A 15,674-nucleotide genomic window follows, 5' to 3' on the forward strand; every position below is an offset into this window, starting at 1 on the left:
GCACAGATCATCTAAACAGCATCCCACCCAGACCCTACCCTGTTCCCATTACCCCACATTAACTATGACTAATCCACATAGCCTGCATTTTCCTGGACACATGGGCAATTTAGCATAACCAATCCACCTCACCTGTACATGGTCTGTGAGAGGAAACCAGAGTACCTGGCAGAAACCCACATAGACACAGAGAGAATGTACAAACTCCACACTGGTCACCCAGGGCTGGAATCAAACCCAGGTTCCTGGCACTGTGAAGCAGCAGTGCTAACAAGTACCACCCCGGGAGGTACAAAGATTGTGTTGTCAGAGTTCAGAACATTATCTCATAGTTAAAATCAGAAGTGGAAGATCCAATTATAAGTTATAAATGACAAAAGTAAAGCTTAAAGTAATGCTGTGCTGAGAAAATTTGAGAAGTTAGTGTGCAAATTGAAATACAGACCCTCAAAAATAATAATTGTTAACTGACCTATCAGCCAGTCATCATAGGATCAAGCAAATCTGAAACTTAATCGTTAGGTTCGAAGAGTGGTGTGAAAAGAATGGATTTTGATTCATGGAAAATTGGAATCAGTTATCAGGAAATTCTTCCATTGAGACAGACCTGAATTAAACCATACTGGGATCAGTATCCAGGAAAATCATATAACTAGGTTTGTGAATAGGTTGTGAATACAGACCTCTCACTATCACATATAACATCTCCCCTCACTCAATGTTACCAACTCAATCCTCCCACACCATCAGCACAATACTACCTAGTCATTCACTCAGATTACTTAGTCACCTATCCCTCACCTGCACTTACAGCTGTGCTAAACACTTCCATCTCAATCAATTCCATCTTGTCTCATTCCAATGGAAAAAGGCCCAAAATAGGGCAGAAAAAGACAAGACAGGCAATGCTGACATTCAGCTCCTATGAGGAAAGCAAGTTGGCCCTGACCATTCCAAGCAGCCAATTGACCATATCCAAGCCTCTGGACTAATATTGGAGGCTAATCTCCAGTAAATGTGCTCAGATGCCTTTAGTGAAGGATTTCTTTCTCTTGACTGAGTAGCATTCCCCTTAGTCTTAGAGAAGTGACCATTTGTTTGATGTACAAGCAATGTGCTCACCACATATGCTGCAGCATTTGGTGCTGGTGTGTGATTGACATAGCATGATATCATGCAGCAATATTGCCACTTCCTTGATTGATGGCTACTGACAATCATGACGAGTTGTCTGGCTTTGTGTCTGTATTAAAAGGCACTTTAATACGGGAGTACCTTCAGGCTTTCAGCTCTGATTGGGTAGGCAAAGGATATAAAAAGACAAGACAAACTAAGCCAGAAATGCTTTGAGTATTGAAGTAGGTGCAACGTGAGTGAGTACTAAGAGAGCAAGTGACAATTTTTGACATGTAACCTGGTTTAATTCATGAGATGTGTGGCAATCCCTATGTGCAAAGTGTCCTTGCAGAACATTCCAATGAAAGGGGCCAGAGTGATGCAAAGTGCAACATTGACATGCATAATTCTATTGTAAGTGTATCAAGATCGCTAATGAGAGAATGGCCCAATGGTCCTGTGGGACTACAGCTACTTTATCTTTGTATTACCTAACCTAGGAGTGTGATTGCTTACTGAAACAATGTCCAGGTAATTGTCCTCACCCCAATACTCCACAATGTATGCAAATCAGATAGCAGCACAGCAACTCTGAACCAAAATAGCTCAAGCCAAAGACACAGCCAATATGATTTGGGGGACTGCAATAAATATGTTGAAGTCATGCCATACCATGATTGTATAACTTCATTGATTTAACTAGTCAGTTAATTATTGAAATAACTCCACAAGACAGATATGCCAACACCAAGTCCCCTTTATTTGCATGTTCATATTACAGGGCAGTGACTCAGATAGCACAAAGCCAGCTCCTAGAGTAAGCAGAACCCCTGACAGTCCTGTTTATATCTGTCAGCCAGGACTCCCTGATTGGAGCAGGTTAACAGCTCCAATCAGGGAACTCATATTCTATAAGATCCACCTGGCTGACCTCATTCCAAACAGTCCGTCCCTCCCACTCTAAGTCCTGGGACATTGACCTATTCTCTTTCCGGTAGCTTCTTATGAGTTGTTTTCGCACCAGGTCAGGTTCTTCCAACTCTGCCTCAGAAATTGATGGCATGTACCGGACTGTAGCCCTTGTGTGTCCAGAGTGTCTTGGATGAAACTCGTATTCTTTCTCAGGCGGAAATGGTAACATGGCTGCAGCATTTGCCATGTCCATACTGTGTTCAGAGGTTTCTTCGACACTCGGCAGAAGGGGGGAAACCATGGGTTCTGACAGCCTTACTATATGTTCTGAGGCACCAATGCAGCTATGTCAGCATCCCACTCTCATTGCCACTGAAACAGCTCCACAAAGTCTGGTATCCCATCACCAGGTGACCCTTTATTACCACATGCATAGTACATGACACTGACCCAGCTACCATAGAACCAGCTCCTAGATTGAGCAGAACCCCTGATACTCCTGTTTATATCTGTCAGCCATGACACCTTGATTGGACTACCTGGCTGACATCATTTAAATTACTACAGTTATTAACTTACTTAAAACAATTCTGGATCAGTGGTGCTGGAAGAGTACAGCAGTTCAGGCAGCATCCAACGAGCAGCGAAATCAACATTTCGGGCAAAAGCCCTTCATCAGGAATAAAGTTTTATTCCTGATGAAGGGCCTTTGCCCGAAACATCGATTTCACTGCTCGTTGGATGCTGCCTGAACTGCTGTGCTCTTCCAGCACCACTGATCCAGAATCTGGTTTCCAGCATCTGCAGTCATTGTTTTTACCTTATTTAAAACAATAGCAAGTTATAGTCGAACAATCACCAGATACTGAAAAATGAAATAAAGTGTACTTTCAAAAATTCCCTCCAATTTTGAATTCATAACTGTATCAAATTTCTCACATAGTACGCAGTTCACGAAGATCATTGTCCTTAGATCACTTTATGCTTCCTCACTTTCAAACCTTTGTGGCTTAGAAGTCTACATCAGGTTATAGAGATAGACAAGAGCAAGGCTAGAGGGTGATTAGAAAAAAGGATGAATTTTTAAAAATTATTGCATGCCCTAACCAGAGCAAGTTAGAATCATAGAGTACCCAGAAACAGGCCATTTGACCCAAAAAGTCCACCCCAATCCTCTGAGGAGTATCCTACCCAGACCCATTCCCCTCCCCTATTACTCTACATTTACCCCTGATCAATGCAGCCAAACTACATCCCCTCTCTGAACACTATGGGCAATTTAGAATGGCCAATTCACCTATCTGCACAGCTTTGGATTGTGGGAAGAAACCCACTTGGACAAGGGGAGAATATGCAAACTCCACATGGACAGTCACCCAAAGCTGGAATTGAACCCAGGTCCCTCATAGTGTGAGACAACAGTGCTAACCACTGAGCCACTGAGTTCTTAAAGTTCAGGACTGATAGGGAAGTGGGATTTGCACAAGTTCAGACAGAGGTTGCAGGGTTTTGGATGAGCTTAAGTTTCTGGAAACTCACCAGAACAGGGTTCACCTAGTTAACTCCAGAAGCATGGATGAACATAGGAACACCCTACTTAGCAATTTTATGATAGTGCTTTCACCACATTGGCTGTAGTCATTCAAGAAAAGAATGATGGGCAATTACAGATAGGCAATTAATCCTAGCATTGGGAGAAAATCCTACATCCCAGAAGGGAGTGAAAATACCTTTCTCATCATTGCAAGGTTTGAACTGATCAGTAAGTTTTGATTATAGCGTACAAGATGCAAGCCACTACTATTCTGTAATTATTGTTTCAGGTATTTGAAATAGAGATTCGAGAGCAAGCAGCAACAGCTTTTTGGGCATTAGCAGGCCAGACACTGACACAACGAAAGAAGATGGCCAAGGATATTGGTTATAGTTTGGTCATTGATCTTTTGTTATCATCATCTGATAAAATGCACAATGTTGGTAAGTTTCCATTTTCCAGTAAGTTTAATCTTTTCACAGATTAGAAAATGTAACACTAAGAATGCATTGATAACATAAATTCAAATTCAGCATATTCACAGTCATTGAGTCTACTGAGGCACCAATGTATGGTCAGATTGAGAGTCAGAAGGAAATTGAGAAACAAATTTGTAAGGAGATCTCAGCTATCTGTAAGAATAATAGGGTGGTTAAGGCAGGGGATTTTAACTTTCCAAACATAGAATTGGACTGCCATGGTGTTTAAGGGTCAAGATGGAAAGGAATTTGTTAAGTGTGTACAAGACAATTTTCTGATTCAGTATGTGGATGTACCTACTAGAGAGAGTGCAAAACTTGACCTACTCTTGGGAAATTAGGCAGAGCAGGTGACTGAAGTGTTAGTGGGGGAGCACTTTGGGACCAGCGACCATAACTCTATTAGATTTAAAATAATGATGAAAAAGGATAGACCAGATCTAAAAGTTGAAGTTCTAAATTGGAGAAAGGCCAATTTTGACGGTATTAGGCAAGAACTTTTGAAAGCTGACTGGGGGCAGATGTTTGCAGGTAAAGGGACAGCTGGAAAATGGGAAGCCTTCAGGAATCAGATAACGAGAATCCAGAGAAAGTATATTCCTGTTAGGGTGAAAGGAAAGGATGGTAGTATAGGGAATGCTGGATGACTAAAGAAATTGAGGGTTTGGTTAAGAAAAAGAAAAAGCATATGTAAGGTCGAATATGTAGGAATAGATCGAATGAATCCTTAGAAGATTATAAAAGAAATAGGAGTATACTTAAGAGGGAAATCAGTAGGGCAAAAAGGGGACATGAGATAGCTTTGGAAAATAGAAGTAAGGATAATCCAAAGGGTTTTTACAAATATATTAAGGACAAAAGGGTAACTAGGAAGAGAATAGGGCCCCTCAAAGATCAGCAAGGTCGCCTTTGTGTGAAACCGCAGAAAATGGGAGATACTAAATGAGTATTTTGCATCAGTATTTACTGTGGAAAAGAATATGGAAGATGTAGACTGTAGGGAAATAGATGGTGACATCTTGCAAAATGTCCATAGTACAGAGAAGGAAGTGCTGGATATCTTGAAATGCATAAAGGTGGATAAATCCCCAGGATCTGATCAGGTGTACGCTAGAACTTTGTGGGAAGCTAGAAAAGTGATTGCTGGGCCTCTTGCTGAGATATTTGTATCATAGATTGAGGTGCTGGAAGACTGGAGGTTGGCTAACGTGGTGCGACTGTTTAAGAAGGGTGGTAAGGACAAGCCAGGGAACTATAGACTAGTGAGCCTGATGTCGGTGGTGGGCAAATTGTTGGAGGGAATCCTGAGGGCCAAAATGTACATGTATTTGGAAAGGCAAGGACTAATTAAGGATAGTCAACATGGCTTTGTGCGTGGGAAATCATGTCTCACAAACTTGATTGAGTTTTTTGAAGAAGTAACAAAAAGGATTGATGAGGGCAGAGCGTTAGATGTGATCTATATGGACTTCAGTAAAGCATTCAACAAGGTTCCCCATGGGAGACTGATTAACAAGGCTAGATCTCACAGAATACAGGGAGAACTAACCATTTGGATACAGAACTGGCTCAAAGGTAGAAGACAGAGGGTGGTGGTGGAGAGTTGTTTTTCACACTGCAGGCCTGTGACCAGTGGAGTGCCACAAGGATCGGTGCTGGGCCCTCTATTTTATGTCATTTACATAAATGATTTGGATGCAAGCATAAGAAGTACAGTTAGTAAGTTTGCAGATGACACCAAAATTGGAGGTGCAGTGGACAGTGAAGAGAGTTAACTCAGATTACAACAGGATCTTGACCAGATGGGCCAATGGGCAGAGAAGTGGCAGATGGAGTTTAATTCAGATAAATGCGAGATGCTGCATTTTGGGAAAGCAAATCTTAGCAGGACTTATACACTTAATGGTAAGGTCCTAGGGAGTGTAGCTGAACAAAGAGATCTTGGGAGTGCAGGTTCATAGCTCCTTGAAAGGGGAGTTGCAGATAGATAGGATAGTGAAGGAGACGTTTGGCATGCTTTCCTTTATTTGTCAAAGAATTGAATACAGGAGTTGGGAAGCCATGTTGCAGTTGTACAGGACATTGGTTAGGCAACTGTTGGAATATTGACCTTATAGAGGTTTACAAAATTATGAAGGGTATGGATAGGGTAAATAGGCAAAGTCTTTTCCCTGGTGTTGGGTAGTCCAGAACTAGAGGGCATAGGTTTAGGGTGAGAGGGGAAATATATAGAAGAGACCTAAGGGGCAACATTTTCATGCAGAGGGTGGTATATGTATGGAATGAACTGCCAGAGGAAGTGGTGGAGGCTGGTACAATTGCGTCATTTAAGAGGCATTTGCGTGGGTATATGAATAGGAAGGGTTTGGAGGGATATGGGCCGGGTGCTGGCAGGTGGGACTAGATTGGGTTGGGATATCTGGTCGGCATGGATGGGTTGGACGGAAGGGTCTGTTTCCATGCTGTACATCTCTATGGTTCCATGACTCTATTACTGTCTTGGTGTTCTCTTAGATCATGGGCAAGATTCCCCAAGTTGTTAAAGTTTCAAAATGTCAAGCTCCCAGCTGAGGAGAGATGAGTCTATCCATCTTTAGTTACCTATCCTCTCAGTTGGTCACAAGTTTAATTTTAATGTACAAAAGAATTACCATGTGTTCTTCCAAACCAAACAAATGTATCATTTAAAACAAGCCAATTCTAAGGAGCCACCTTTCATGTGCTGACAAAAAAGTGCATTTTTTAGTTTTTTTAAAATCAGTGAACAAATAATAACAGAACTCACATTCACATCGATTAGAAAAGTGCATTTAAAATGTTGTTTGTGAAGAATAGGTGAAGGAATGTTGCTGCTGTTGCAGTGATTTTTATCAGTATGATTGATGTTAGTAATTGAATGGTGGATTGTGACATTCTTGTTTTGCAGGTCAACTGAAATTCTTCTGTCCTGGTTTCTTTTAAGAGTGGTTGGCTGGCAGCGTTCAGAGTGATGGATTATCTTTTCCTCTTTCCCATGTTTAATGGCTATTCTCAAAGCTGTGTCCTTCCTAACATAGTAGTCCACACACTGGATATCAGGCCCCTAATGCACACACAAAAACTGCACTGCTTTTCAATCCATATTCTGTAATTTCTTAAAAAGTAGAAGACTCAAAACATGTCTCTTGCAGACTATATTTCTTTTTCATCATGTTTACAGTTCTGAGATAACCCCTAAGAGATAGATTACAGTTCCATTTGCAGTGCATTTTCTCCCTTCCAAACTGTTTTTGGCACTCACAGGTGTGACATTCTCTCCAGACAGTCACTGGATTTACTTCTACAGTAATTTTGGTTGTATCAATCCTCTTTTTAAAAACACATGTTTTAATTCAAAGGTCAGATAAATGATCTGGGGCTATGATCCATAACCATGACAGGTAACATTTTATCTCAAAGAATAATCAAATGGTATTTGCTTTTGATTTGTATTTTTCAATTACATCAGCATATATAGAAATTAAGTATTTTTCCCAGTGGGACGTTCAAGTGAAAGAAATTTTACTGTTGTAATATCAAATATTTAAAGTTAAACTTATTGTTCATTTATTCAGCTTGCCAGGCACTAATTGCACTGAGTGAATGTAACAAAGAACAACAAGACAATATTTGTGCGAAAAATGGAATTTCCCCTTTGGTCCGACTTTTACGCAGCTCTACAGTATCTTTGCGTACAATGCTGAGTGCCATTGCAGCACTGGGTACTATGTGTGTTGGTTAGTATTATATCACATTATTTAAAGTTATTTGAAGGCAGTTTAAGAGATGTGCATGCAGAATAATAACAAATTAATCTTGTCTGAAAATTCCACTTCCTTTAATAGTGATTCTAACAAGGTCAACCAAGCAGACCTCATAGAACATGAGTTCCCCGGTTGGGGCTGTTAACCTCATCCAGTCAGGGAGCCCTGGCTGACCAATATAAACAGGAGCGTCAGAGGTTCTATTCACTCTGAGAGCTGCTATGCGGAAGCTACAGCAGTGTCATGTACAATGCACATGCAAATAAAGGGTGATTTGTGACAGGACACCTGCCTGTGTGGAGTTATTTCATCTTTAACTTCAAATTTTCTCACTTCCCTTTCTGGAATGTTTTCCTCCATAGTAGAGTACTCTTCCATAAGTGGATGACCTTCTGATACCACACCAAGTCCGTATTGTTTGCTAAGATTTAAACAATAAGGATCTGACATCGCTCAATTTGTAAATCAAAATGTAGAGAATTATTTTCAAAAGCATGGTTTAACAGAAACACTGAAATATCAACTACATAACAGCATAAGAAATAAAAGCAGGAGTATAAAAGCATTTGCCTCTTGAGCTTGCTCTGCCATTCAATAACACCATGGCTGACCTTTTTGTGAACTCAGCTCCCCCGACATACCCGCCCACTCACCATAACACTTAATTCCTTTACTGTTCAAAAATCTATTTTTGCTTTTAAAATATTCAACAAGGTTACCTCAACTGCTTCACTGGGCAGGGAATTCCAAAGGCTCACAACCCTTTGCATGAAGACATTTCTCCTCAACTTAGCCCTAAATCTGCTCTGCCTTATTTTGAGGCTATGACCCTTAGTTCTAGTTTCACCACCTAATGGAAACAATTTCTTTGCTTCTATCCTGTCCATTCCCATCATAGTTTTACATGTTTCTATAAGATCTCCCTTCATTCTTCTAAATTCCAATGAGTATAATCCCAGTCCACTCAAATTCTCCTCTTAAGGCCACTCTCTCAATTTCAGAATCAACCAGGTGAACCTCCTCTGCACCCCCTCCAGTGCCTGTGCCTCCTTTCTCAAGGCAGAAGACCAAAACTGTATGCACTAGAGTGTGGTAAAGGCAGATTGAATTATGGTTTTCAAAGGAAACATGGCTAATTAGAGTAATAGAATCATAGAGATATACAGCATGGAAACAGACTCTTTGGTCAAACCTGTCCATGCCAACCTGATATCCCAACCCAATCTAGTCCCACCTGCCAGCACCCAGCCCATATCCCTCCAAACCCTTCCTATTCGTATACCCATACAAATTCCTCTTAAATATTGCAATTGTACCAGCCTCCACCACATCCTCTGGCAGCTCATTCCATACACGTACCACCCTCTGCATGAAAATGTTGCCCCTTAGGTCTCTTTTATATCTTTCACCTCTCAACCTAAACCTATGCACTCTAGTTCTGGACTCCCCGACCCCAGGGAAAAGACTTTGTCTATTTACCTTATCCATGACCCTCATAATTTTGTAAACCTGTATGAGGTCAACTCTCAGCTTCCGACACTCCAGGGAAAACAGCCCCAGCCTGTTCAGCCTCTCCCTGTAGCTTAATTCCTCCAACCCTGGTAACATCCTTGTAAATCTTTTCTGAACCCTTTAAAGTTTCACAACATCTTTCCGATAGGGAGGGGACCAGAATTGCAAGCAATATTCCAACAGTGGCCTAACCAGTGTCCTGGACAGTTGCAACATGACCTCCCAATTCCTGTACTCAATACTCTGACCAATAAAGGAAAGCATATCAAAAGCCTTCTTCACTATCCTATCTACCTGCGACTCCACTTTCAAGGAGCTATGAACCTGCACTCAAAGATCTCTTTGTTCAGCAACACTCCCTCGAACCTTACCATTAAGTGTATAAGTCCTGCTAAGATTTGCTTTCCCAAAACGCAGAACCTCACATTTATTTGAATTAAACTCCATCTGCCACTTCTCTGCCCATTGGCCCATCTGGTTCAGATCCTGTTATAATCTGAGGTAATCCTCTTCGCTGTCCATTACACCTCCAATTTTGGTGTCATCTGCAAACTTACTAACTGTACCTTTTATGCTTGCATCCAAATCATTTATGTAAATGACAAAAAGTAGAGGACCCAGCACCAATCCTTGTAGCACTCCACTGGTCATAGGCCTCCAGTCTGAAAAACAACCCTCCACCACCACCCTCTGTCTTCTACCTTTGAGCCAGTTCTGTATCCAAATGGCTAGTTCTCCCTGTATTCCATGAGATCTAACCTTGCTAATCAGTCTCCCATGGGGAACCTTGTTGAACGCCTTACTGAAGTCCATATAGATCACATCTACTGCTCTGCCCTCATCAATCTTCTTTGTTACTTCTTCAAAAAACTCAATCAAGTTTGTGAGACATGATTTCCCACACACAAAGCCATGTTGACTATCCCTAATCAGTCCTTCCCTTTCCAAACACATGTACATCTTGGCCCTCAAGAGGGAAAAAAAAAATTGAAGAGCTACAGGAAAAATGTGAAAGAATGGGATTAATTGAGTTGTTCTTGCAAAGAGGCAACATGGACACTAAGAGTTGAAACCGGTTTATGATTCTATGATTTAAGAAATGCTGCAAAGTTACTCCAGTAGATTTTAAATGATTATTAAACTCACTAGGAAAAGTTCTAGCATTAAAGTGAACACTATAATTTATTTTCTCAGAGAAAATAGACAATCTTTACAATTTTAATAGGACCACTTCTGTTAAACGATCGTTCTTACACTGGCACCAGGATCTTTCCATATGACCCAAAATCTAGTACAAACAACTCCATTGCCATTCTACATCACATAGAAAATGTTTCCTTAGATTTCCTTAGGATTTCATTTTCTTTGTTTTGGTAATCTATGTGATCTGAAATAAATATATAACTCTCAGTTACTTCACAGTAAGATGAAGAAATGACAGTGGTATTAACTTATCCAATTATGCCCATAAATCATCTACTTAAACATAAATGTATCTGCTTTAATTTTGTAGGTGTAGCACACCAAAATAATCCCATCAGTCAACAAAAAATTACTGAAGGAGGAGGCATGGACGTGCTCCTTTATTTGCTTTTCTCTACACATTCTCCTGAAGTGCAGGTAACAAGGGACAGAGAAGTGTGTGGTGGCATTTACTTTTGATAACTCTTTAAGAATTTAGAAACTAAGATCTTGCTACAATTTGAGATTTCGGGCAGTTGCCTATTGTAATTTTCAGATAATTTATTAAGTTTGTGAAGAAGCAATAGTTTAGATATGATAAATGTGTTAATTAAACAAAAAAAATTAACATGTGACAATTGAGGATGGTTCACTGACAGCTAACAAGTAGACAATTCACATAGAGTATGCTGATTTAATTAAAGTTGTGAAGGCAGCATCCTGGTCTATAAATGAAGTATTAGAAAATTCTTCACTGAGTCTTCTTCTTCCTCTTCTGCTCCATCTTCCATCTTAAGAAGACAGCTACTTTGCAAGCACTGCACATAATGAGAACTGTCACTTTACACCAAGTACTTGTTGTGATACATGTAGTAAGGGCTGAAATCCACCAAAAATAAGCTAAGTATCAATTTCAGGGTGTTTCATGGACAGTTTGTCTCCATGAGCTCCAATGAGTTATCTCACATGATTCTCTGCAGGTCATCTCATTATGTAAATACCATAGTCTAAAGGCACCACACCCATGCAATAGAACATAGAACATAGAAGGATACAGCGCAGTACAGGCCCTTCGGCCCTCGATGTTGCGCCGACCGAATCCTACCTAACCTATACTAGCCCAATAACTTCCAAATGCCTATCCAATGCCCGCTTAAATGACCATAAAGAAGGAGAGTTCACCACTGATACGGGCAGGGCATTCCATGAACTCACAACCCGCTGTGTGAAGAATCTACCCCTAACATCTGTCCTATACCTACCACCCCTTAATTTAAAGCTATGTCCCCTAGTAACACCTGACTCCATTAGCGGTAAAAGGTTCTTAGTATCTACCCTATCTAAACCCCTAATCATCTTATACACTTCTATCAGATCTCCCCTAAACCTTCTCTTCTCCAATGAGAACAGCCCCAAGTGCCTCAGCCTTTCCTCATAAGATTTTCCTACCATTCCAGGCAACATCCTGGTAAACCTCCTCTGCACTCGTTCTAAAGCTTCCACATCCTTCCTATAGTATGGCGACCAAAACTGCACACAATACTCCAGATGAGGCTGCACCAGAGTCTTATACAACTGCAACATGACCTCAGGACTCCGGAACTCAATTCCTCTGCCAATAAAGCCCAGTACACCATATGCCTTCCTCACAGCACTATTTACCTGGGTGGCAACTTTCAGAGATCTGTGTACATGGACACCAAGATCCCTCTGCTCATCCACACTACCAAGTAGCCTACCATTAGCCCAGTAATCCATCATCTTGTTATTCCTACCAAAGTGAACGACTTCGCACTTAGCTACATTGAATTCCATTTGCCACATTTCCGCCCAGCTCTGCAACTTATCTATATCCCGCTGTAACCTACCACTTCCTTCCTCACTATCCACAACTCCACCGACTTTTGTGTCATCCGCAAACTTGCTTACCCAGCTTTCAAGTCCTTCCTCTAGATCATTTATAAAGATAACAAAAAGCAATGGTCCCAAAACAGATCCTTGTGGTACACCGCTAGTAACTGCGCTCCAAGATGAACATAATCCATCAACTACTACCCTCTGTCTCCTTCCAGCCAGCCAATTCCTAATCCAAACCTCTAATGTATCCTCAATGCCATACCTCCGAAGTTTTAGCATTAGCCTACCATGGGGAACCTTATCGAACGCCTTACTAAAATCCATATACACAACATCTACTGCTTTACCCTCATCCACTTCCTTGGTCACCTTCTCAAAGAACTCAATAAGGTTTGTGAGGCACGACCTGCCCTTCACAAAACCATGCTGGCTATCCCTGATCACGTTATTCCTACCCAGATGTTCATAAATCTTATCCCTTACCATTCTCTCTAAGACTTTGCCCACCACTGAAGTCAGACTCACTGGCCTATAGTTGCTAGGGCTATCCCTACTCCCTTTCTTGAACAATGGGACCACATTCGCTATCCTCCAGTCCTCTGGTACTATTCCTGTTGACAACGATGACATAAAAATCCAGGCCAATGGCTCTGCTATCTCCTCCCTAGCTTCCCATAGGATCCTGGGGTAAATGCCATCAGGCCCAGGAGACTTATCTATATTCATCCTTTCCAATATTCCCAAAACCTCTTCCCTGCATATTTCCAGGGCATCCATTCTAATTATTTGTGATTCCATATTCACATCAGCAACAGTGTCCTGTTCCTGAGTGAATACTGATGAAAAGTACTGATTTAATGTCTCTCCAATCTCCTCCGCCTCCACACACAACTTCCCACTACTATCCTTGACTGGACCGATACCTACCCTAGTCATCCTTTTATTCTTGACATACCTATAGAAAGCCTTTGGGTTTTCCCTAATCCTACCAGCTAAAGACTTTTCATGTCCCCTTCTCGCTTTTCTTAACTCCCTCTTTAGCTCCTTCCTGGCTACCTTATAACTCTCAATCGCCCCTACTGAACCTTCACGCCTCATCTTTACATATGCCGCCTTCTTCCCTTTCACAAGGGACTCCAATTCCTTACTAAACCACGGCTGCCTCACAAGGCCCTTTACACCATGCCTGACTGGTACATACCTATCGAGGACACGCAGTAGCTGCTCCTTGAACACTCCCCACATCTCATTAGTGTTCTTCTCTTGAAGCCTGTTTTTCCAATCCACACATCCTAAGTCATGCCTCACTGCATCATAATTTCCCTGCCCCCAGCTATAGCTCTTGCCCTGCGGCACACGATTATCCCTCTCCATCACTAAAGTAAAAGTCACCGAGTTGTGGTCACTGTCCCCGAAGTGCTCACCTACCTCCAAGTCCAACACCTGGCCTGGTTCATTACCTAGAACCAAATCCAATATAGCCTCCCCTCTTGTTGGCCTGTCGACATATTGTGTCAGGAAACCCTCCTGCACACATTGTACAAACACCGACCCATCTAATGATCTCGAGCTATAGCTCTCCCAGTCAATATCTGGGAAGTTAAAGTCCCCCATAACAACCACCCTGCTACCTTCACTCTTTTCCTGAATCATCCTCGCAATATTATCCTCTACTTCTCTAGGACTATTAGGAGGCCTGTAGAAAACACCTAACAGGGTGACCTCACCTTTCCTATTTCTAACCTCAGCCCAAACTACCTCAGATGGCAAGTCCTCTTCCATCGTCCATTCCACTGCTGTGATACTGTCTTTGACAAGTAATGCCACGCCTCCCCCTTTTTTACCCCCATGTCTGATCCTACTAAAACATTTGAACCCTGGAACGTGCAACAGCCATTCTTGTCCCTGTTCTACCCACGTCTCTGTAATGGCCACAACATCGAAGTCCCAGGTACCAACCCACGCTGCAAGTTCACCTACCTTATTCCTTATACTTCTGGCATTGAAGTATACACACTTCAATCCACCTTTCTGGTTACAGTCACCCTCCTTAGAGATCGCTGCATTATTCCTAACCTCCCTACACTCAAGGTCCTGTACCCTAAAGCTACAGTCCTGGTTCCCATGCCCCCGCGGAGTTAGTTTAAACCCTCCCAAAGAGCACTAGCAAACCTCCCCCCAAGGATACTGGTGCCCCTCAGGTTCAAGTGTAGACCATCCTTTTTATAGAGGTCCCACCTTCCCCAGAAAGGACCCCAGTTATCCAGAAACCGGAATCCCTCCCTCCTGCACCATCCCTGTAGCCACGCATTTAACTGCTCTCTCTCCCTGTTCCTCGACTCTCTATCACGTGGCACGGGTAACAAACCAGAGACTACAACTCTGTTTGTTCTAACTCTGAGCTTCCAACCTAGCTCCCTGAAAGCCTGCCTTACATCCTCACCCTTCTTCCTACCTATATCGTTGGTGCCAACGTGGACCACGATCTGGGGCTGCTCCCCCTCCCCCTTAAGGACCCGGAAAACACGATCAGCGACATCACGTACCCTTGCACCTGGGAGGCAACATACCAAACGTGAGTCCCTGTCGCCCCCACAAAACCGTCTGTCTGTACCCCTCACTATCGAGTCCCCAAGAACAATCGCTCTACCTTTCTCCACCCTTCCCTTCTGAGCAACGGGGCCAGGCTCCGTGCCAGAGGCCTGAACCTCGTTGCTTGCCCCTGGTAAGTCATCCCCCCCACAAGTATCCAAAACGGTATACTTGTTCTTGAGGGGAATGACCGCAAGGGGTCCCTGCACTGGCTTCCTCCTCCCACTCCCCCTCACTGTCACCCATCTATCTTGAACTTTCGGAGTAACTACTTGCCTATAGCTCCGATCTATGACCTCCTCTGCCTCCCGAATGATCCGCAGTTCATCCAACTCCAGCTCCAGTTCCCTAACACGGGTTTGGAGGAGCTGGAGATGGTTGCACTTCTTGCAAGTGTACTCAGCAGGGACGCTGATGGCTTCCCTTACCTCATACATGTTGCAAGAGGAACATTGCCCTCTCTGCACTGCCATCCCTCTAAAAGTAAGCTTTCCTTAAAAAAACAAAAACCAACTAAATCTAAAGAAACAAACAAGGAAAATGCAGCACTTACCCGCTAGTCACAATTGGTCTTATTATTAGGTTAGAGGAGGTGGAAGGGTGGGAGGCACTACTCGTGTAGTGCCTCGGGTGACTCGCCTACGCGTTTAAATAAGGGGAGAGAAAAAAAAACCTTACCCAGGTAACCTAGCGCGCCTTCCGGGTCTG

At 42.5% G+C, this 15,674-nt stretch overlaps 1 protein-coding gene across 1 annotated transcript in view; it reads left to right on the top strand.

Moving 5' to 3' along the window:
• ankar (ankyrin and armadillo repeat containing) overlaps positions 1-15,674 on the top strand; it is a 155,555-nt gene that overhangs the window by 106,125 nt on the left and 33,756 nt on the right. The window contains 3 exon segments of the mRNA XM_060828124.1: positions 3,852-4,005; positions 7,635-7,796; positions 10,849-10,955. Coding sequence (XP_060684107.1) covers positions 3,852-4,005; positions 7,635-7,796; positions 10,849-10,955 — 423 coding nt within the window.

This window comes from Hemiscyllium ocellatum, chromosome 7 (assembly GCF_020745735.1).
Source record: "Hemiscyllium ocellatum isolate sHemOce1 chromosome 7, sHemOce1.pat.X.cur, whole genome shotgun sequence".
NCBI classification, from domain to species: domain Eukaryota; kingdom Metazoa; phylum Chordata; class Chondrichthyes; order Orectolobiformes; family Hemiscylliidae; genus Hemiscyllium; species Hemiscyllium ocellatum.